Raw genomic sequence first — 21,447 nt, 5'->3', positions numbered from 1 at the left:
GTTAAGGTACTTCAGGACCATTATTTTCAATGGGGCCATCAATTGGAGAGTCTGGGCAGCTGTTTATAAAGATAATGGCATCAAGTTTGCACAGAATTTAGTCTTCCCTCTAATCTAAAGACCCCTCCCCCAAGTTTCAGTGAATTGGACCAAGAGGCTTGATATTTCAGACCCCTGAAGTAATTGCCTCAGTATAGGTGCAGTTCTTTCCACTATTTCCTGTTGGGGGAAAATGACGCCGGCCACCAACATTAAATGTTTGCATTCATTTCATTTCCCTACTCTTACAGTGACTGACTGACAATTTTTTTTAAAAAATAATATATTTCTGCTGAAAACATTTGCTGTCTTTTCTTGTTATTTGTCTGTTCTTTGTTTCCTGCCACAAAGTGAGGAAGGGGGGACTTTTGGGAGGACTGGAGTGGCTGTTTTTCAACCAGTTGCACCAAAATGACAGCAGAGTTAGTGCTACCCATTCACTAAAGAACCCCCAAGTTTCAAGTCAGTCGGACCATGGGTGATATCTTGTTCATTGCTATGCTTGTGCTGAAAATACGTCACTTATGAGTGACTGAAGGGCTAAAATGTAGTACAGAATACTGGTAATTCAGTGTTGCCTTTATTTAAGTTGTTAAACCCCTTTTTTGAACTTGCTCTTTTAAACATATCTATTTTTTATTTAGTTTTGAGGTTGCCTTCTAGCTTTTACACAATACAACAATGAATTAAGCAAGTGTGTCTCCCTTTCACTTTCTGCAGACTGTGCTAGTGTAGGGTTAGAATTATAATTATTTAGACTTTCACTTTCCTTGTAGCTTACAACACTGAGAGGAGCAATTTTAGAAGATGCTATTCCCTCGACTGCTAGACATGGCACAGCACGAGGCCTGCCTCTTAAGGAAGTATTGGAATATGTAATACCAGAACTGAGCATTCAGTGCCTGAGGCAAGCTTCCAACTCACCCAAAGTCTCTGAACAGCTGCTTAAACTGGATGAACAAGGGGTAGGTAATACACCGCATTGCCTGTACTTGTGTGACCATGTGTGATCTTACTGAAATATTTTGTTATCCTGAGTGCAACAGACTTCAGCCTGTGCTTTGTAGAACTGAGAATTTCAAAACAATTACCCATAGTAACTTAGCTTCGGAACATTAAACTAATTGCTCGGGACATTAAACTATCTCAACATTAATCTATCTGTTACAAAATAATTTATGTATTCATATTGCAATATGGTATTACCGTATTGTCCGGCGTATAAGACGACTGGGCGTATAAAACGACCCCCAACTTTTCCAGTTAAAATATAGAGTTTGAGATATACTCCTCCTCAGCCAAGGCCCGCCTCTTGCGCGCTCCCCTGCCGCCCCCCTTCGCTCGCCTTTTGCACAAGGGCCGGGAGCCGAGCCGGGCCGGGGGGAGGCGGTGCCTGTTCCTGGAAGAGCCCCGCCTGGGGAGTTGGTCACATTCTTGGCCGCGCTGCAAGAGCGGAGCCAGACGCACCAACGCTCAGGCGGGGAGGGAGGCGGGGAGGGAGGGAGGCAGGGGCGGCCGAGGAGGAGGAGGAGCATGCAGCCCGCCCGCATTTGCTCAGCCCCGAACCACCCTCAGTCTGGGCTGGAGCGCGGCGCGGCTGCAGTCGCGACACTGGAGCAGGTGGGCAGGAGCCAGGAGGCGGAGATGGACGCGGGGAGAGCGGCCGCCCCGGCCAGCCAGCCGCCTGCCTGCATGCCTGCCTGCCTTTCGCTGCCGCCGTAGCGCGGCCGAGCGCTTCCCTCCATGCGCCCCGGCGCGCCTGGCTCCAACTCCCAGCCGGGCAGCGAGCGCCCTTGCCGGGCTTGCCTCCCCTCCCTCCTCCGGCGGACATGGACAGAGTGGAGGCGGCTCCCCAGGCAGATTCTCCAGTCCGACTCGGAAGTTTCAGCACCCACCCTATAAGACGACACCCGGAGTATAAGACGACTCCCGACTTTTGAGAAGATTTTCCTGGGTTAAAAAGTCGTCTTATACGCCGGCCAATACGATACTTGTATTTTATTGTATGTGTTTTACAATGTTTTAAATGATATTTGTTGTATTTATCATAATTTATTGTGAAATGTATTTTATTAATTGTTGTTAGCTGCTGTAAACCCGCTTTGCAGTGAGAGGGCGGGATATAAATTGAAATAAATAAATAAAATTAAAAAGTAGTAAGCAGTTTCTTGTAAAAGTTTAAAGGTAAAGGTAGTCCCCTGTGCAAGCACTGGGTCATTATTGACCCATGGGGTGATGTCACATCCTGACTTTTACTAGGTAGACTGTGTTTACGGGTTGGCTTGCCATTGCCTTCCCCAGTCGTCTACACTTTACCCCCAGCAAGCTGGGTACTCATTTTACCAACCTCGGAAGGATGGAAGGCTGAGTCAACCTTGAGCCGGCTACCTGAAACCGACTTCCATTGAGATCAAACTCAGGTCATGAGCAGAACTTGGATTGCAGTACTGCAGCTTACCCCTCTGCACCATGGGACACCTGGTAAAAGTTTAGAACATCACAATATGGAGAACTACAAATATATAGCATACCCACAGATTGCACTATACAAGAAAATAAAAAAAATCAATTGCTGTTTCAACTAGACATCTAATAGAATTTTTCCTGTGTTAATTAGCTACTTTATTCCCATCCAGGGTTGCCAGCATGAAGCTGGCAACCTATGGGAGACTCTCCTCCTGAAGTGGGCCCTCACCAGTAATGTAATAACATCACTTTTTGGTCACTAGAAGTGCCATCCACGTGTTGCTGGTAACATTCTGGTATTAACCCAAACTCTATGGTTTAACCATAGAGTTTGGGTTAATACCAGAATGTTACCAGCAACACGTGGATGGCACTATGGTTTAACCATAGAATTCTCACTAATTGCCAGAGTGCCGCCAGCAACGCAGTGATGTCATTTCTGGTTGTGCCAGAAGTGACATCAACTCATTGGGCAATATGTATGGCTATAGTGTGTGAATACCAGTATGGGTAACCATGTCTTGCTAATTTAGCTGTCCAAGAAGCATTCTGTTTTTTTCTATATTTATTTGATTTGATTTATTTTTGGATTTATTCCGGTCAAAGCCAAGCTCAGAGTGGTTACATCATCAAACATCATATTACTACAATTTCCAATATACCAATATATTACCTCTCAGGTCACAACATTTTGTACGGCAGCAATGAAAATACGTCGTCATAGAGTATTCTCTTAGCCCGAATGGTAGAGGTAATCTGGTTGATATTTTAAGTGAATTAAGACTTGGACTGTAAACTGTTGTCTGTAATTTTATCTGACTAAGGGCCTTAAATAATCTGAATCTACCAATATACAATAAATATAGTTTAACTGTTAAAACCCATAATTCTAATACTCTGTTATCAGGCCTGTCTGTCTCTTCAGTGTATTCTGTTTTAGTTTCCACATCTTCTGAATATCTTCCTGGTTCCTCTTCTTACTCTTCCTAGTGGGCCAACCTCCCAGCTAGGGTTGCCACTTACTTGGTAATGGTTGGAAACCTCCCAGTGAATCTCCTTGTCCCCCTCCCTCACTCAATGGAAGTGATGCCATGACATGCTAGGAACGTCAAAAAGAATCTCTCTTCTTTTGCCATAGCGATATTTGAAATTCCTATAGCATCCTGACATCACTTCCAAGAAGTCTATGCCCCCTAATGCTCCTGAGGGTTGCCAGCCAAGGGCTGACATCCCTACCCCCACCCACATTTGTCACATCAGCTGAGATAATGGCCTTGTAGCATCATGAGGACAAGCCCTCAGATGGCTATATGTTTTCCGTGAACAAAGAGACACATTATATTGAGTTTGGCCGATTATGCTTTCTTACTTTACCCTTCATTATTCCCCGTTTCAGGCAGGATCAAAGCAACCTGGGTTGGGGAAAACTGTATGCTTTGGCTTGAATGATCAGGGAATAAACTGTGTGCAAATCGGAGGCATGAATACAGAAAAGCAGTCTCCCAAGTTCAAATCAAGTCCCACCCCTTTAATTACTGGTCTGTGATTGGCTCACCTCGTGAGAGAACATTTCCTTCCCCACAGACCCAACTGCCACATAAAAAAGCATTTTAAGAACAAAAAACAATAAATGAAACCATTTGAAGGGGGGGGGGTGAAATCCAAGCCTTGTTTTAAAAAAGCCTTTCTTTCTCCCAGAAAGAGCTCCCAGGAAGCAGGAAGCAATTGAATCGCTGCCTCTTTACACACTTCTTCTTGATTGGCTGTGAGAGAAGCCAATCTTTGCTGCTTCCCCTGTATGGCTATCAGCAAACAGAAGCGGGATTGGGAAAGGGGCGGGAGGAAGCTCAGCGTGAGGAAAACATATGCACGCTCTCTGAATCTGGTATGAGCTAGGAAAGATCGTTTGACTCGGGCAAGAAGAGGAATGGGAAAAGCCAAGTTCGTTTAAGGTTGAAATGGGGTTGAGCCAAAAAGGAATGAGGTAACGTGCATTTTCAAAAACTTGATCCTGGCTGAAACGGAATGAAGGAGGCTAAACTGATCATGCATAACCGACCTTTAAAAGGAAAGAGAAAAATCTGTGTATATTAAACTCTACCTCTGTTGTAGAGTTGGGCATGTTGAAATAAAGTATTTCCAAGTTATAATCTCATAATGTGAATACAATCCATAATCTTTATTTTTTTTGTACTTTTTGTTATATGTAGTGTATAAATTACTCTGACCTTTCCACCTTTTAGACTTTTCTAAGCTTTTTTAAAAAAGGAAAGCATACCCGTTATAATAGGAACAAAATGCAGCTGTAAAGGCTTTTAATGACAAGAACTTTGTGTTCGACTGACTTTCCCCTCTGACCTTTATTTCTCATATTTCAGCTGAGTTTCCAGCACAAGATTGGGATCCTGTATTGCAAAGCAGGCCAAAGCACAGAGGAAGAGATGTATAACAATGAGACAGCAGGACCTGCTTTTGAAGAATTCCTTGATCTCCTTGGTCAGAGAGTACGGCTGAAAGGCTTTAATAAATACAGAGCTCAACTAGATAATAAAAGTAAGTTTGAATGAAACAAAAAAAGTAGTAAAGGAAGAATCTATGTTTGCCAAAACAAGTACCTTTTATGAATCCTGATGGTGTGTTTTGATGTTACTTAATTGGAATTGTAAACTATGATTTATGCCTGGCTTGTTAACTCTAGCTTGTAGTGATATCTGAATGCAGAAATTCTACTTTGTTTTGGAAGCAGAGAGTAACAGCTGAAAGCAGAGAGTAACAGAAAATTTTACTGCTCCAGCTGTACAACTATAGATGGTGCTTTCTGAGGACACTCTATCCCTCCTTTTCTCTGCCTTCTGTCCCCCCCCCCACACACAAACACATACACTATGTGATGACACACCAAGACGTGATGTGCTGACTCTCCAGAAGGAGGAGGAGGACTTACAAAACCTGAAAGTTAAAAGTTCAAGAATGAAGTGAAGCAGCTAGGATACACACATAGTGATGCTTTACCAGCAATCTGGTAATGAGAAGGAACTCTGGATGACATCCCGGGAATTTGCTTGGAGGCAGAAAAGGTGACAAGCAGTATACTAAATGGGCTTTTATGAACAAATTGTAGTCTGCTATGCACATCTGGTAGACTAAGCAGGCTTTGTACAATAAACTCTGGTTTTAACACTTTACTGTGACATCTGAGTGTAGCCAGAGAGGCCAGATGTAGTAACTACGAGAAGCTCCTGGTTCCCTGACTAGAGAAGTAATGAAAGGTAAGGTGTAGGCTATATGTGTATTAGTGCTGTGATTAGGGCTGTTGAAAAACAAATTCGGTAAAATTCGGATTCTGCAAGATTTGGCCCATTTTAATTTGGGAAATGCTGAAGTCCGAACTCCCCCGATATGGATCCGTGCAATTCGGCATGAGATTCGGAGTTCGGGAATAAATTGGGCCGAATAAAGCCATTTAAAGCACATTCGTGGTTTTCCGTGGCTCCGGGGGGCATTTTTTGGGGTAGAGGTCCCAAACTTTCAGAGTAGCTTGAGGGGACTCTTCTTGCAAGAACCCCCAGGTTTTGTAAAGATTGGGTCAGAAGGTCCCGGGTGTGAGCCCTGCCGCTGTGCAGCCCGGGGAGAGAAAGAAAGAGCGTCTCTCTGTGTGTGTGTGAGAGAGTCCCAAGATATGGAGTCCCCCCCATTTGCCCATTGGGATGAATGGGAGCAGGCAATCCTTAATGCGCATCTCTACAGAGTGGCAAATCCAAGGCAAAACCTCCCGTGCATAAATGGCCAGAGTCGTGAGAGATCCTGAGCAGCTGCTGCTGCTTGCTGGAAGCGAGTGTGGGTTACTCCTTCTGACCCCTGCTTCTGCTGGAAGAGAAGACATCCACAGTTTGACCCATTTTGGGGCTTTTATCTATAACTTTTTTCCTGTGTGTGTGTGTTCGGAAGCAGATTCTGTGTGTGTGTGTGAGGGGGGAAGCCAAAGTGGGGTGGGTTTGATTGCCTCTGTGTGGGACTGTGCTTTCTGCTGTTTTCATCAGTTGCCAACTTCATCTGTGGCCCAGGGGTCTGGTTGCCTCAGCACTTGGGCCGTACCATTACCCCAGCCTGGGAGTCTGACTGAAAGGCAAGTCGACAAAAAAAAAAAAGTGCACCCCCCCATGGGGATCTCTCTCACACACACCCAGATGCTCTTTCTTTCTCTCCCCGGGCCGTGCAGTGGCTGGGCTCACGCACTCACCCGCAACTGATTGGCCAGAAGAAGACCCAGCTTGGCCACCAATTGGCCACAGGAGAATGCTCCTTCGGGGGCGCCGAATTTGCACAAATTTTTTCGGCGTCCACCCGAACTCACTGAGTTCGGCTCATTGTTTCCCCACCTTTTTTGACTTAGGTTCTATCCGAAGTAGAAACCGCCGAATCGGGGAAAATTCGGCTGTTTTTCAGTTTGGGATGAACCGAATCGACAGCCCTAGCTGTGGTTATACTTATTTACCTGTAGCTAATTTTTAATTGCCACAGGCGACCTGTTGAGACTACCAAATTATAAGTACAAAGTAGGATGTATGAGCTGAGGAGCGATTTTTATAACATCAGATAGATTGGTTTGGATCTGTTTTGAATTAGGGTCATATTTTCTAGAATTGAAAATGGAAACTTGGCATGGTTTCATTTGTGTACTGTACTGATATTATTTTTGCTGATCCACTTAACCATATTCATTTTCAGCTGATTCAACTGGAACTCATTCCCTTTACACTACCTACAAAGATTATGAAATAATGTTTCATGTGTCAACTATGCTTCCCTATATGCCAAGCAATAGGCAACAGGTATGTCTCCTTAAATTAATTTTTGGAATGTGATCTTTTATGGCAAGGTTTTTTGTTCTGTTTTTGCAGTCTTTTGTCAAATTGTTATGAATAGTTCTTAGAAACTGTGATTATGATTTAATTTGGTCATTGTATGTTACTAAAATACAATGTTAAACTTTTTAATTTACAGTACATGCCTTATTCATCAGTCCAATATTTCTGGAAAGTTAAACATTTTTGGTTTGAAAATCAAGTTTAATCTAGTTTAGGTTTGCCAACTTCTGGGAGGGGCCTGGTGATCTCCTGAATTCCGGCTGATTTCTAGACGGCAGAGATAAGTTCCCCTGGAGAACATGGGTTGCTTTGGAGGGTGAACCCTAAGGCATTACATCTTGCTGAGGTCGTTCCCAAACCCTCCCGTTCCCACTCTCCACCATCAGAATCTCCAGGAATTTCCCAAACCAGTGTTGTCAACTCTAATCTACCCTCATAATTTGTAAGCATATGCACGTGAAAATGCAGGGGGGGTATATTTTCATTTTTTCAACCATCATAGGTCACAAATTCAATATGTTTAATCTCCTTTTATGTAGTATCACTTTTATGCAGATAGAAAAGACTGCAGTACTCAGAAAATAGAATTAATGTTTGAAAATGTACATCAATATACTTGTTCAGAATACCTCAAAACATTAAGGATGGCTAAAGATTATACAGCATCAGAGGTTTTACAAAACCGAGGTACAATCTTGAATGAATGAAGTTAATGGGGTTTTGCCATTGGCTTCAATAGGGTTAGGATTACTGTTTTTGTAAGGTTAACCCTGTCTTTGCCTGTACTGTCTGATGAGATAAAATCTTCAACACAAAAATGTTTTATAAATGAGATTTATAGAATGTATTTATAAAACATAGGATAAACATACTGTTTCAGAGCTGTGTAGGCACTCAAGAACACACATACGTTCCTGTGTATGAAGTCACTGGAATAAAGTAATTTTTTTAATAATATAGAGATATTAAAATATTTTGGATGAGAAGAAGTATGCTTATGGATAGAAGGGCCATCCACAAATTAGATTACTGATGCAAGTGTAAAATTCTGAATGTTAGTGTGTCTTCAAAGAAGAAACAATAATATTTGTTTGTGATAATTTCTCCATATACATGTAAGGAAATATCTTGTGTACAACTTGAGATGGTGTCAAAAAAGAGCTAGAAATGTTGTAATTCTGTATTTGTGTAGCTTTACTGCTTTTAACACCCAGTAAAGATGTACAAAAACTAAAATAGTCTTTGTAATGACAACATATCTATATTTTTAAAATGAAAGAAGGTGACATTTACAGTGTTGGGACCGTTTTGTTTATATTCTTTTCACTGCTCTTTCTGTATCGTTATGTGATAAATAAAGAGCAAAATAAAATCATAATAACAAATTGCTGATGATACAAACTACTTTCAGATGAAAACATTGTAATACTTTTTAAAGCAGTGCTAGAAATTTTGTGTGAAAAGACATCTTCCATATTTCATCATACCTATAGAATTCAGGACCTTTTGGACCAATTATAGAGATATAGCCACTATTTCATAAATATATGAAGGTAGTCATATTTCCAATTGACAAAGTAAAATATATAGTTACACCAGGCTTCCCGGGTAGCTCATTGTTTGTTTTGTTTGCTTGAACAATTTGTATCTCACCCTACAGCCCAAAGACTCTTGGGGCAGCATAATAAAATATGAAACATATTACAACCCCACCCAAACTCACATCAAGAAAAGTAGAAGAATAGAAGCATAGATGGCAATTAAGATCATCTGTGAACAGCTCCCTACAGTCCACATGAAAGCATATATGTGAAGCAGCCAAGTTAAACACAAACAGAACAAATGAAACACCAGAGTAATAGGGGAACGCCTTAAAAACATATAAATTGCCTAACAAAGTAAGCTGTGAAATCAACAACAACAACAACAACAACAGAAAAAGTCATGTTCAAAAGAAAACCCAGGAAAACAAGAAACTCTTTATCTGGCAGTAGGAGCACATCAGGTGCCAGGCAGATGTCTTGGGGGAAGCTCATTCCAGATTGCCAGGATGCATAAAATAAACTTTACCCTTGGGACTTACAGGAAGTTCAACATCACATATGACAGTTTAAAATCCTTCATAATCTTCTGAGATCTGCTGCCGCTAGTAAAGATGTTGGGTGGGATCCAGTGATGGTCATAGATATTCCCCACATTCTCCTCACCTCATCAGCCATTTCTGACCCTGGGAAACTTGATTCCTGGGTTGGTGGGACCCATGTGGATAATAGCCAAGCAAGTCAGTAAGGTGAAGTGGGGAGGGTGAGGAGAGCGAAATTGCTCCCTCTCCCATCAGTTGAACTGTGCTGATGGAAGACAAGGAAAGGAGAAATTCCACACCCTTCTCCCTTGCTGCAGCCCTCTAACTCTCAAAACTATTACATCACATGAGTCTCACAACCCCAGGAATCAACTTTCCTGATGTTTCCCGACTTTGAAATGAGCTCCCCCATGCCAATTTTGTTGTTTCTGGGCCAGGGAAAAGTGAGAAGATGGGCTTGGGCAAGCATCACGAATTTCTGGATCCTACCTGATGAATTAAATGTTTGAAAGTTGTTCCCAATATTCTTATCCCATAGTTATATTTTCTGCTAAGGTTTTGTTTTCTTTGCTAACACACAGCATGCAGAATGCACTGGAAAAACATTTCAGAAGCCATAATCTATCAGTGGATAATTTAAATTGTGGATTGCATTTGCTATGGAAAATAAGCCATATACTTGGATAAACTTGATTTCGAGTAAATATTTCTAGTTTGTGGTCACAGGCAATGACAATAAATAGTGACCTTACTTGATGTTGAATGTTTGTCTTTGTCTTGGATTTGCTAATTTGTGAGTACAGGAAATAACCCTTTGCCTTGATCCACCTTTTCTAGAATTGTATATTGTCTGTCACCCACACCTTTGCATTTGCTCAACCTCACATACTGCCACTCCATTTTCTTACTTTTGCCTGTATCTTTTCCCAATATTCCCTTATGTGTCTTCCTCTCTAGAGAAAATATAGGCTGTTCTTGGTTTCTCGTCAAAATATTCCAGCTCTATTTCCATTATTTTCCCAGTAACAACCACACCCTTCCACAATGTTTTAGTAAACACTCATCAGTCTTTGTATCTTGGACAGTCTTGGTATTTTTAGCAGTAGTATCACACTATTTTCTATGGCTTTCTTGGGATAAAAATAATGTGGCAATTTTCCAAATTCAAATACTATTGAGATATAAAGTCCCGCCACATTATTTTTTAAAATGATGCTGGATACCAGCAGTACTTGCACAGCATGGACACTTCTCCATAAATTGTAATAAGCACACTCAAGTAACCGCATTTAGCCAACCTTAATGTATAGAAGTAATAGCCAATGGATGTTTAGCTACTCTATTCATTGCTATCTTGATGAACTGGAAAGAATCCACATAAAATAACTTTTCTCTCTGGAGCTCACATAAAGTTCAGTGTCACGAATGTAGTTACTGATGTCTTCAAGGACATACTTAACCAGCAACATGGTATAGAAATTTTGCTTTGCCTGTAAGGCGTGTATTATTTCATCCATATAGCAAAGACATGGTAACTTCCTAACATAGGCTGCATTCAGACATCACAACAGACCTCTGTTTTGTCTGTTACAGGCATGCTTGCAACTTTGTTGTCCTGCTTGTATACTCCCCTCTGTCTTCCCCCACTCCTGTTTTCATGCACAGAACCCAAGTGAAGGCTTGCAGATTTCAGATTCCAGAATCCCAATTTGTGGAGAGGAAACAAGCTCCCTTTTCCTCAGCACCTGCATTTGGGTAGCATAACAAACGAGCTTGATTCAGTGCTTCTGGAATCAGGAAACCTTCAGTTATGCTTGGAACACGGGTGGGGGGGGGGCAGGCGGGAGCACATGAGTAACCTGTGTTTTTGCTTATTACAGGCAGCTGTTTTGCTGTGATGTCTGAGTGTGGCTGTAGATTCTAATGTCATCTATAAACCTGGTGTTGCAGTGAAGTAAAGGTTATACATCTGTCTACATCCACGGTATTTAGCCACTTACTATGAGCATAGGGTTACCAACAGGCTTGGGAAAGTGTGCTGTCCAGTTTAATATGTACAAATGGGCAGCTGAAGCTTTTCAAGGAATGGAGGTAAATAGCATCTCCTGGTAATTAACATCGCATCATGCATCTGCTAAAGGGTCAGGGCAGTTTTTTCCCCTACAGGCTGTTGGTAATCCTTTATCAGCACTATCTCCAGTGAGCAAGGTCTGAGCATTTGTTAGAATCCAGTAACTGACGAGCCAGAAATAGGGCACACCAGAACTGTTTTGTTGCTTTTTCTAGGAAATAACTACGCCCTGCTTGGTCACTGATCAGGACATCCCTCTAGTTTTAGAGCCAGCAGGAGATCCAAACACTAAGGTAATTTTTCACTTTGGCTGCAGTATAGTGTGGGGAGCCTTCATTCAGTGTTCTGATCAGAACGGAGAGCACTGCCCACTCTGGTGTGGCCACAGTACCACCTCCTTGTATTGGCTTTCTTTATAAGTCATACTTAAAGTCCTTCCCTGTTGAACCTTTACCCTCATAAACACACTTTTCAGATCATTTCCTTGCAAGATTTCGCTTCACACGCCATTTGCTTTTGTTTTCTTTGATCAGACCTGATTAATACAGATCTGTTCTCCAAATCTAGTTTTAAATAAAACAAATTATTGTGATAAGGTAAACCACTGTGACAGTGTTTAGAATGAGCCCAATTTTAATCAGGTCTGATTGAAATATGTGCTGTTTATATGTGTATTAACAAGTTATAATTAAAATTTCTTATAAAACCACTTATTTTATGGCTAAACTAAAATAAGTTTGATAGTTTCCTTGTGATGTTTATTCATATTTCACTATTAAATTGAATGAAGAAAGATATGAATTTATTACAAGATTGTATTGTTGCTTTAGCTTGAATAAATGGTTGAGGTTAACCAAAATTAGATAATTATAGCATTAGATAGCCAAAAGTATCAGTGTGCCTGTAGTAAAGCAGCTTAGAAATACTGGAAATAAATATTTAAGTATTATATCTTCTTATACATCAAAAAGAAAATAACTAGGTTGAATTTATGGCTAGTAAATCCAATTTCAAATGACCACAGGCAGAGGAGAAACTATTTGAATTAGCCTTGAGTATACCGCATTTTAAGGGATAAGCAGGCATATAGGCAAGTTAAAGGCTTTAGTTTAGATTGATCAGAGCCAGTACAGGTGTCTAAAAATATGATGGATTTGATTTCTCTAACCTTTTCTTAAGAGTTGGCATGGTGTAGTGGACACTGTTGGACTAGTATCCTGAGAGACCCAAGTTCAAATCCCCATTTCTACTAGAGAATCTCACTGGATGACCTTGAGCCAGTCATATTCTCTCAGCCTAACCTATCCCACTGGGTGTTTATTGTGAGAAAATGGAGGTATGGAGAATGATATTGTAAGCCGCTTTGGGGCTTCATTGGTGAGAAAAGTGCGATATACATAAATAAATGCAAAAGCATTAACTAGACATTATTTCATGGTGACTTGAAGTCATTAATCTAATGAAATGTTACATCAACATTTATGAACTCATTTTAATATGTTTAGATTCTGATCCTAAGATATTTACGGCACAATCCTAAGGAGAGTAACACCTTTCTAAATCCATTGAAGCCAATAGGCTTCGAAAGGTATGACTTTCCTTAGGATTGCACTGTTAATTGGAAATAAGATCTGTATAAATTAGTAGAGAGGACCCAGCTATTCTTCCACTGCATGAGGAACCACTTATGTTGGAGGAAGACTCCTTAGGCTAGAGGAAGGCTTCAAACTTTGCTGAGCAGAGTGGTTGGATATTCCCCAGTAGATCTTACTTCATGCATGTGTTTAACTCTGAGGTGAACTTACTAACATTATGGTCCTGCTGACAGTGTATAGGAAAATTATAAAATAAATAAACCAAAGTGGTCTGTGTACTAAACTGAAAATTTCTGCTGTCCTTGGTTAAATGTTCCATTATGGCTCAAAGTATGTTAGAGAGGTACCAAAAAAAAAGAAGATTAAATATATCTGAAATGTGGAGATGATAACAAAGAGCAATTCAAGGGAAAATATGGATGATTCATTCGTTGGAAAATAAAGTGGCATAGAATGCAACAAATACCCAGGCTTTGTTCAGATGTAAAAAAAAACCCCATGGTTTGTCTTAAAAGAAAGCAGATCACAGTAATTCCAAGCCTTGGAAATTTTTGGCTTGCACATTTGTTGACATTTCATCCTGATTTGGAATCCTGGTTTGTAGGCGAGTTTGTCTGAATTAAACATGATGGCAAACTGTGGTATGTTGGGATTGCAAAACTTCTCAATTCTTTCCTCAGTATCATTCATTTAATTGGACTATTCTTCTCCCTTCTTTCATAAATAAAGCCCAAAGGGCTTATATCTGAGCCACCTATGAGTGGAGAAGGAAGAGGCATAAACCTGAGGACATCCAAAGTTCATTCCTGTAATGACAAATCATAGCCTGTCATTATGTCTGAAGAGAACCTTGGGCTACCTCAATTTGTTTCATTTCTAAACCAGTGTATTTTTCCAGCTCTAGAAGTATATTTTTGTTTTCCTTTTTCTCCATTCAATTTTATTCCATTTTACATCTTGACCGTCCTTCATGTTGCAGTTCATCAACAATATAACTCTCCTGTTCCTTACACTTTTAACTTCATGTTTATGATCATGTTTGGACCTTTCACTGGTTTGCTCTCTTAATGTTATGTGGACCTTAATGATACTGATTATAATCCTTATGGTAGTGTTATGTTGAATTTATTTTAAAATTTTGGCAATCACTTGGACCTATTAAGTTTGGTAAGGATTTAAAAAATGAATTCCCAGTTTTTAAAAATATTTTAATGATTTATTGTATGCTAAATTTAAGGTAACAAAAAAATCATCCACATTAGCAACAAAATGTATTTGAATAACCATTAAAATGTCTGAAATTATATTATTTAGATTAGTGGTTCCCAAACGTTTTCAGGCCACAGTCCCCTTGGTTCCATAAACTCATCTCCAGTGCCCTCTACCCTACCCTATACAAATCAGTAATCAGAATAGTGGTTTGCCAACCCACTAAGGAAGGTAATAACAATAAAATTCAAAACAGTAACAATTAATTGCTCATTTATTCAAAATCCAATTAAATGTTTTAGTTCAACAAATTGATGCACTTAATCCAGTGATACCAGTTTTTCAAAGTTTGATAATCATTTAGTAAGAATTTTAGATGCCACATTTAGTAACTACTTCACCATTCAGTAAATTCTTAATGCAATGGGTGGGCTTGGTGAAGTGACACCAGTGTCCCAGTGTCTGGTTTATAGTCATTTAGCAGGAGTCTTAAATCACTATGTTGAGTAATATGGAATTAATTTATTTGCTTGGAGAGAAGTTGGATGACCACACTAAAACCACCAAATGGGATGTTGGAAATGCAACAAGGAGCTTCTTAACCACTATCCATAGTGCAGGATAGCAATCAGAAATTTCCGTCAGTAATAAAAACTCTAGATATAATTTGTTAAACCTTGGCTTCAGCTCAGTATCGATTTGTAGCTCAGTTAGTTCTTCCTCCACAACCCCTACTTCCTCAGTATCTGAAAATGGATTTATCACCCAATCTGGAATTTCCATTGAAAGCTGATCCTCAGATTGCTCACAGATAACTTCGTGCAGCATATCGGAATAGTCACAAAAACTTGCAGATCATCATCTTGAATCACACCTTTCTGTTCTAGCTCAGACGGACTTGGAAATTGGTATAGCTTGCGACGGCCTACCGTATATACTCGGGTATAAGCCGACCCGAGTATAAGCCGACCCCCCAAATTAGAGGCCAGAAAAGGGAATTTCTTATTGACCCGCGTATAAGCCGAGGGGCAATAAGAAATTTCCTTTACCCGCAATGCTGCGCTCTAAAATGGCGGCCGCTATTTTAGAGCGCAGGGCCCCTGCCCCAGGTCGCCCTCCCGCCGCCTCCCAGGCCCTCCCGACCCACCCCGACCCCAGTCCCATCCAAGGGGGGAGGGGGAAAAGACCCTGAACCCACTCCTTACCTGGAGAGGCGGCGAAGCGGCGGCGGCGCGTCCTTCCTGGGCTGGCAGGAGGCCCCTCCAGGCCGCTGCCGGCCGGAGGAAGGCGCCCAGGCGCGTGGGCGGTAGCGGCGCGACGGGCAGGGGCCTCCCATGGCCCCTCCCAGCGGGGAAAATGCGGCGGGGGCCGGGAGGGCCGGGGAAGCCTCCCTGCGGCTGCAGAGAGGCTGCCCAGGGCCTCTCCCGGCCGGGGAAAATGGCGGCGGGGGCCGGAGGGGGGGGCCAAGGCAGCCTCTCTGCGGCTGCAGAGAGGCTGCCCAGGGCCCCTCCCGGCCGGGGAAAATGGCGGCGGGGGCCGGAGGGGGGGCCAAGGCAGCCTCTCTGCGGCTGCAGAGAGGCTGCCCAGGGCCCCTCCCGGCCGGGGAAAATGGCGGCGGGGGCCGGAGGGGGGGGCCAAGGCAGCCTCTCTGCGGCTGCAGAGAGGCTGCCCAGGGCCCCTCCCGGCCGGGGAAAATGGCGGCGGGGGCCGGGGGGGGCCAAGGCAGCCTCTCTGCGGCTGCAGAGAGGCTGCCCAGGGCCCCTCCCGGCTGGGGAAAATGGCGGCGGGGGCCGGAGGGGGGGCCAAGGCAGCCTCTCTGTGGCTGCAGAGAGGCTGCCCAGGGCCCCTCCCGGCCGGGGAAAATGGCGGCTGGGGCCGGGGGGGGGCAAGGCAGCCTCTCTGCAGCTGCAGAGAGGCTGCCCAGGGCCCCTCCCGGCGGGAGAAAATGGCGGTGGCTCGGCAGCAGAGGTAAGTTCCCCCCTCCCTCCTCCCTCCTTCCCCCTTCTACCGTATTGACCCGTGTATAAGCCGAGGCCGGCTTTTTCAGCCCTTTTTTTTGGCTGAAAAACTCGGCTTATACACGAGTATATACGGTATATTGTGTTTGAATAGAATTAACTTTGAAATAAAGGTAGAGATGACATATTTGACAATAATAAGATTGACCTCATTTCCTTGCAACTGCAAATTAATTTAATTGAACTTCACAAATAGTTCTGATAAATAAGCAATGTCATGTCTGATCTCTTTGAGTTCATTACTGAGCCAAAGTATTTGTGACTTCAAACAACTCCATAACAGTGTCAAAAAGGTCATAAGTGTCTCACCCAGTTGGCTTTTGATAGCCAACAAATTTTAGTACAAAGCAGCAAACGTTCAAAGTATTCATCATTCCCAATACAGAGCTCCCAGAATAGTGGACCATTTAGAGCAGCATAGGCTTTAATTTTATTCACTGCAGTAGTGACTGTGTAGGCGATCACTGAGGTTTTTTTCAACCAGTTGTTGTAGGGCCATTTGCCAGCATGGCGCCATAGCCTGGTAAACTGTAAATAAAAGAACAACATGGTTGAAGGTGCCTACTTCACTGCCCCCTTGTCTCTTAGTGCCCCCTAGATAATCCCACCCCCCAGGGGGTGGCACCACCCACTTTGGGAACCACTGATTTAGATTGTAGTGATTGCAGATGGGTAGCCATGTTAGTCTGTTTTGGCACAATAAAACAGAAGTCCAGTGAACCTGAACTTTTTTTTTTAAGACTGCAGTTCATGGACTCATCTTGCATAGACTAACAAAAATTCTTCTTTGGAATGCAGTCCAGTGCATATTCCAAAGCTACTCCAAGACCATGAGGTAGGCTCCTCCTTCCTCTGACTTACTGCTTTATTCACATCCTTGTACTGAAGGAAGGGAAGCATGTAATCCTATTGTTGTTTTTTTCTTGTCACAATGTGAAGATCACCAGTTTTTTTCTGGTCTTTGTCAGCACTTTTCTAGCATATTGTTAATCTTTTTTTCTACTTAGTTGAAGTCTATTAGTTTGGTCCAGAGCCTGTATTTGACTCTTCCCCCCCCCCAATTTTCTGAGTTTATCTCCGTCACTGGTGGAAAATCTGCTTAGTTTGAGGCTTTCAGACTTTTTTTTTAATGAAGTACATAAACAAGTAGCAGATTAATCAGCAGTTAAAAATAGAGTTTAAAATTTTAAAAAACCTAGATTAGGGGAAAACCCATGACCCGACATGTGTTGCATGTATTGTGTAATTATGCCCTAACTCTGGAGTTATAACTGATAGTTTTGGAATTGGCTAGCACATTCCTCATTATCCTGTAGGAAGTGATGGAAAGATGGAGTCGTCACAATAATTGTAATTTCTGCACTAATTCATAGAAAGATACAGTCCTTCAGATATGTGGGTTGCAAGCCATGTAAGGCTCTTAAGGTTAAAACCGGTGCCTTAAATTGAGCCCAGAAACAGCTCCAGTGCAAACATTCCAGGACTGGTGTAATATGCTGGCAGTGGTGAGTTTTAGTCAGAAGTTTGCTCCCATGTTCTGAAACAGTTCTAGCTTCCACGTTGTCTTGAAGGGCAGGTCCACATGCACTGTGCCATGGTAATTCAGTCTCAAGATTAAAGTGGCCTGGATCAGCATAGCAAAGTTGGTGGTTTCTAAGGGACTTAAATTTATGATCCTTGTATGAATGGAAGAGGGCACTTCTGGCAACAACAGTGTTCGTCATTGATCTTCCATGCAGTCCCAAGCTAGCTGCGGAGAAAGAATTTTCTAGCTTTCTCTATATATATGACTGAAAAGGCGCTTCTCTCCTCAGGCACATGACACAGTGTTTCCCGCTGAAATCGATGCTCTGAGGGGAGAGGCGCCATTTCCTCAGTTCCTTCTTCTCAGGCAACAGGAGAAGATGTCTTCTGCTAGCTCAGGTTTCTTCAGTTTTCTCTTTGGTATTTTCTGTTTCTTGGGATTTTTTCCTTCTACTTCGATGGTGCAGCACTCTTTTTTCAAAAGATGTGCCCAATGCGGCACAAAAACGACACAGACTGACGAACATTCTCTGTGTCTCTTGTTCTTTGGAGAGTCTCACAATGTGAGGTCTTGTCCCCATTGTCAGCTTTTCACCCCAAAAACTTTTCGACTCAAAGCAGCCCTGTGGGAAAGGGCCCTGACCATTTCCATCTCCAGCAACAAAGCAATCTGCTCCATGGGAGTGGTATTCCCGTCCGAAATCTGCGTCTTCTGTAAGATTGGTTCCATCCTCAGATCTGTTGGTCCCAATCACTGGTTCCGTCCTCACCTCAACAGAGCACATTGGAGCCTCCAGCCAAGAAAGCTAAAAATGAAATTGAAGCATGCAGACAAAGCTCTGAGGTCTCCCCGTAGGAAAGACCAGGAATCTAGAACTTTGGTTGTGATGGTTCCTTAAGAGCTCTTACACAGGGGTTCGGTGCTCCGCCATGATATCTCAAGACTGCGTTTAGCTGCCTGGCTTCTGAACCCTCCTTAGTTTTCTGATGATGCCCTCTGGAGGTTGTTGAATGCCCATAAACCTTCCATCAGAAGACTATACCACCACAAGTGGGAAAGGTTTACAGTCTGGATTTCCCAGAGAGGTCATTCACCATCTAGCTGTCCCCTTCTTGTTATTTTAGATTTCTGCTTTCCATGAACCTGTCCAGGGTCACTCAGTGTTTTCTCATCATCTCTCTGAAAAATATCTCAAGGGATTGGCGAATCTTTTTCCTCATCAGTCCGTCATGCTTCTCCAAAGGAGCTTATCACTAGTATTAGCCCAACTCATGCTTTCTCCCTTTGAACCCTCCCTCTCCTGCCCTCTTCTTCTACTATCTATGAAGGCTTGCTTTCTCATAGCCATAACACCCACGAGAAGGGTCAGTGAGTTGGCTGCACTTCCATCAGGGAAGCCTTTTATTCAGTTCTTTGGTGTAGAGTTGTTCTGGGCCTAGTATTGATTTTTCCCCTAAGGTTGTTTCAGAGTTTCATGTGCCTCAGACACTCAATTTGCCAGTGTTTTTTTCCTACGCCTGTAACAGAAGAAGAGAGGGCCTCACGTGCTCTGGATGTGTACAGAATGTTATTATATTATTTATATAGGTCTCAACCTTTCCACAAGGATTTGAACCTCTTTATTTGCCACACTGGATTGTGTCTGGATTGTATAAATGCTGGACTGTTAATATAATTACACTTTGTTATCTACATGCTGGTGTCCCATGTCCATTGTTGGATTGAGCTCATTCCAGCAGGTCACAAGTGTCTTCAGCTGTTTTCCTGAGAGGTGTTTCACCGTAGGACATCTGCAAGGCTGCAATGTGGTTTTTCTTGGAGGCTTTCGTCCACTATTATGCTGTAGATATAAATGGTAGACAGGAATCAGCTGTGGGGAAAGTGGTCTTGCACTTCCTCTTTGACTAGAGGACTCACACCCACCTCCAGGTGATTTAGCTTGTTAGTCTCCCAATGTAGGACTGCACGGAAGATTGACGATGAAAACAGGGTTGTACTTATCTGTAACTGTTGTTTGTCGACATCTTCCATGCAAGCACACGTTCCCTCCCTCCTGCCCTGCTGTGGGCCATTTCTTCTTCTTTCCACGTACGCTGTTTGCTCTAGCAGTTCAAGAGGAACTGGGGGAAATGGCAGCTCTCCCCCTCAGCAGGAAATGGGGAGGTGCACCTTTTTAGACATATAGACCTAGAAAATTCTTTCTCCACAGCCGGCCTGTGCATATGCAGTCCCAGTGTGTGCCTGCATGAAAGACCTCAACGAACAACATTTACAGGTAAGTGCAATCCTGTTATTTTTCTCCATCAACATGGAGGATACAGCAGTATCCCCAGGCTTTTTATTTGATCCACCTACAGAGTTACTCTTGCCAAAACTGGTAAATCAACTGCCCTCAGTCTTTCAGCCATTACAACCATCGTCACCTCTGCCTTGTTTGGATTCAGATTCAGCTTGTTGCCCTTTAGCCACCTGAACGTGGTCTCCAGGGCAGAAGGAGCTGCTTCAGATTGCTTAATGAAATATAGATGTCACCAGCATATTGATGACACACAACATCAAAACGCCAGAAAATTTTATTTAAATTTTAATAGGAGATATTAACTAGTATCAGTGAGAAGATTGACTTCTGGAGCACCCTGCACATTAACTCCTACCAAGTTGAATAGGCATCTCCACTGACTACTTTCTGAGTACAATAAAAAGATTCAGAATCATTGGAGCACTACATTTCTCAAAACTGATTTCGTGCCCCAAGTGGTTAAGCAGAACGGAATGATTAACCAAATCAAAAACTGCTGTACAGTTTTTAAAAAGTCAACAAACAGGCATTGCACCTATCCTGACTTAAGCAGAGATTGCTCACCAGGATGACTAATGCCATCTCTGTTGTAAAACTGGGCCTGAATCAGTTGCTGTGTTAGTAGGTCATTCTACCTGGGGAAGTACTGCAATAGCTTGTGTCCCACAAAGGGTTTTAAAGATGGAATGGTGAGTATGAATATTTTCCAATTTGCCCGCTCCCACAGCAGACCTCACATCCCCCCTTCTTGCTGTTCCTGGGGCTTTCCTGTCCCCACCCCCCCAACGGTAGAGTGAGGCAAGAAAACTCATTCTTTTCGCAGATATTTTTGGCAGGATCCAAGCCAATATGGAATTCAGTAATCCATTTTCAATATCTAATTCAGAAATCTATTTTTATAATCAACAGCCATTTCGTATATAGTTCCTTTGTTACTAATTTCAATTTGTTGAATGTGCATATTCAGAGGATCAGATGGAGGCGTTCTTTATGTGCACTAGAGCATCTGAGTCCTCCTTTGTTCCAGGATCCTGTACTCACATCATGACAAAGTTCCAGAAAATCTGTTGGTTTCTATAATGCTGTGAGTAACTGCAGTTGGAAGGGAAACCAGAGAAGCCTTGGTGTGCATAGCACAGGGATCTGTAGATCCTTGTATCTTTCCACTGCTGTACCCAAATGCAATTGAAATTACCCTGGTGATGATGAACTATTTTAAGAGGTAAAAGGTTTGTTGCAGATGTTATGAATTTGTATTAGGTATAGAAACAATA

At 42.5% G+C, this 21,447-nt stretch overlaps 1 protein-coding gene across 1 annotated transcript in view; it reads left to right on the top strand.

Annotated features, from left to right (window-relative positions):
• Positions 1-21,447, top strand: part of SIPA1L2 (signal induced proliferation associated 1 like 2) — a 78,264-nt gene that overhangs the window by 15,516 nt on the left and 41,301 nt on the right. The window contains exons 3-5 of the mRNA XM_056853328.1: positions 816-1,004; positions 4,884-5,058; positions 7,234-7,337. Of these exons, the coding sequence (XP_056709306.1) occupies positions 816-1,004; positions 4,884-5,058; positions 7,234-7,337 (468 nt within the window). The remainder of the gene's footprint in view (positions 1-815; positions 1,005-4,883; positions 5,059-7,233; positions 7,338-21,447) is intronic.

Source organism: Euleptes europaea, chromosome 7, assembly GCF_029931775.1.
Source record: "Euleptes europaea isolate rEulEur1 chromosome 7, rEulEur1.hap1, whole genome shotgun sequence".
NCBI classification, from domain to species: Eukaryota; Metazoa; Chordata; class Lepidosauria; order Squamata; family Sphaerodactylidae; genus Euleptes; species Euleptes europaea.
This window is presented reverse-complemented; position numbering and strand designations above follow the sequence as displayed.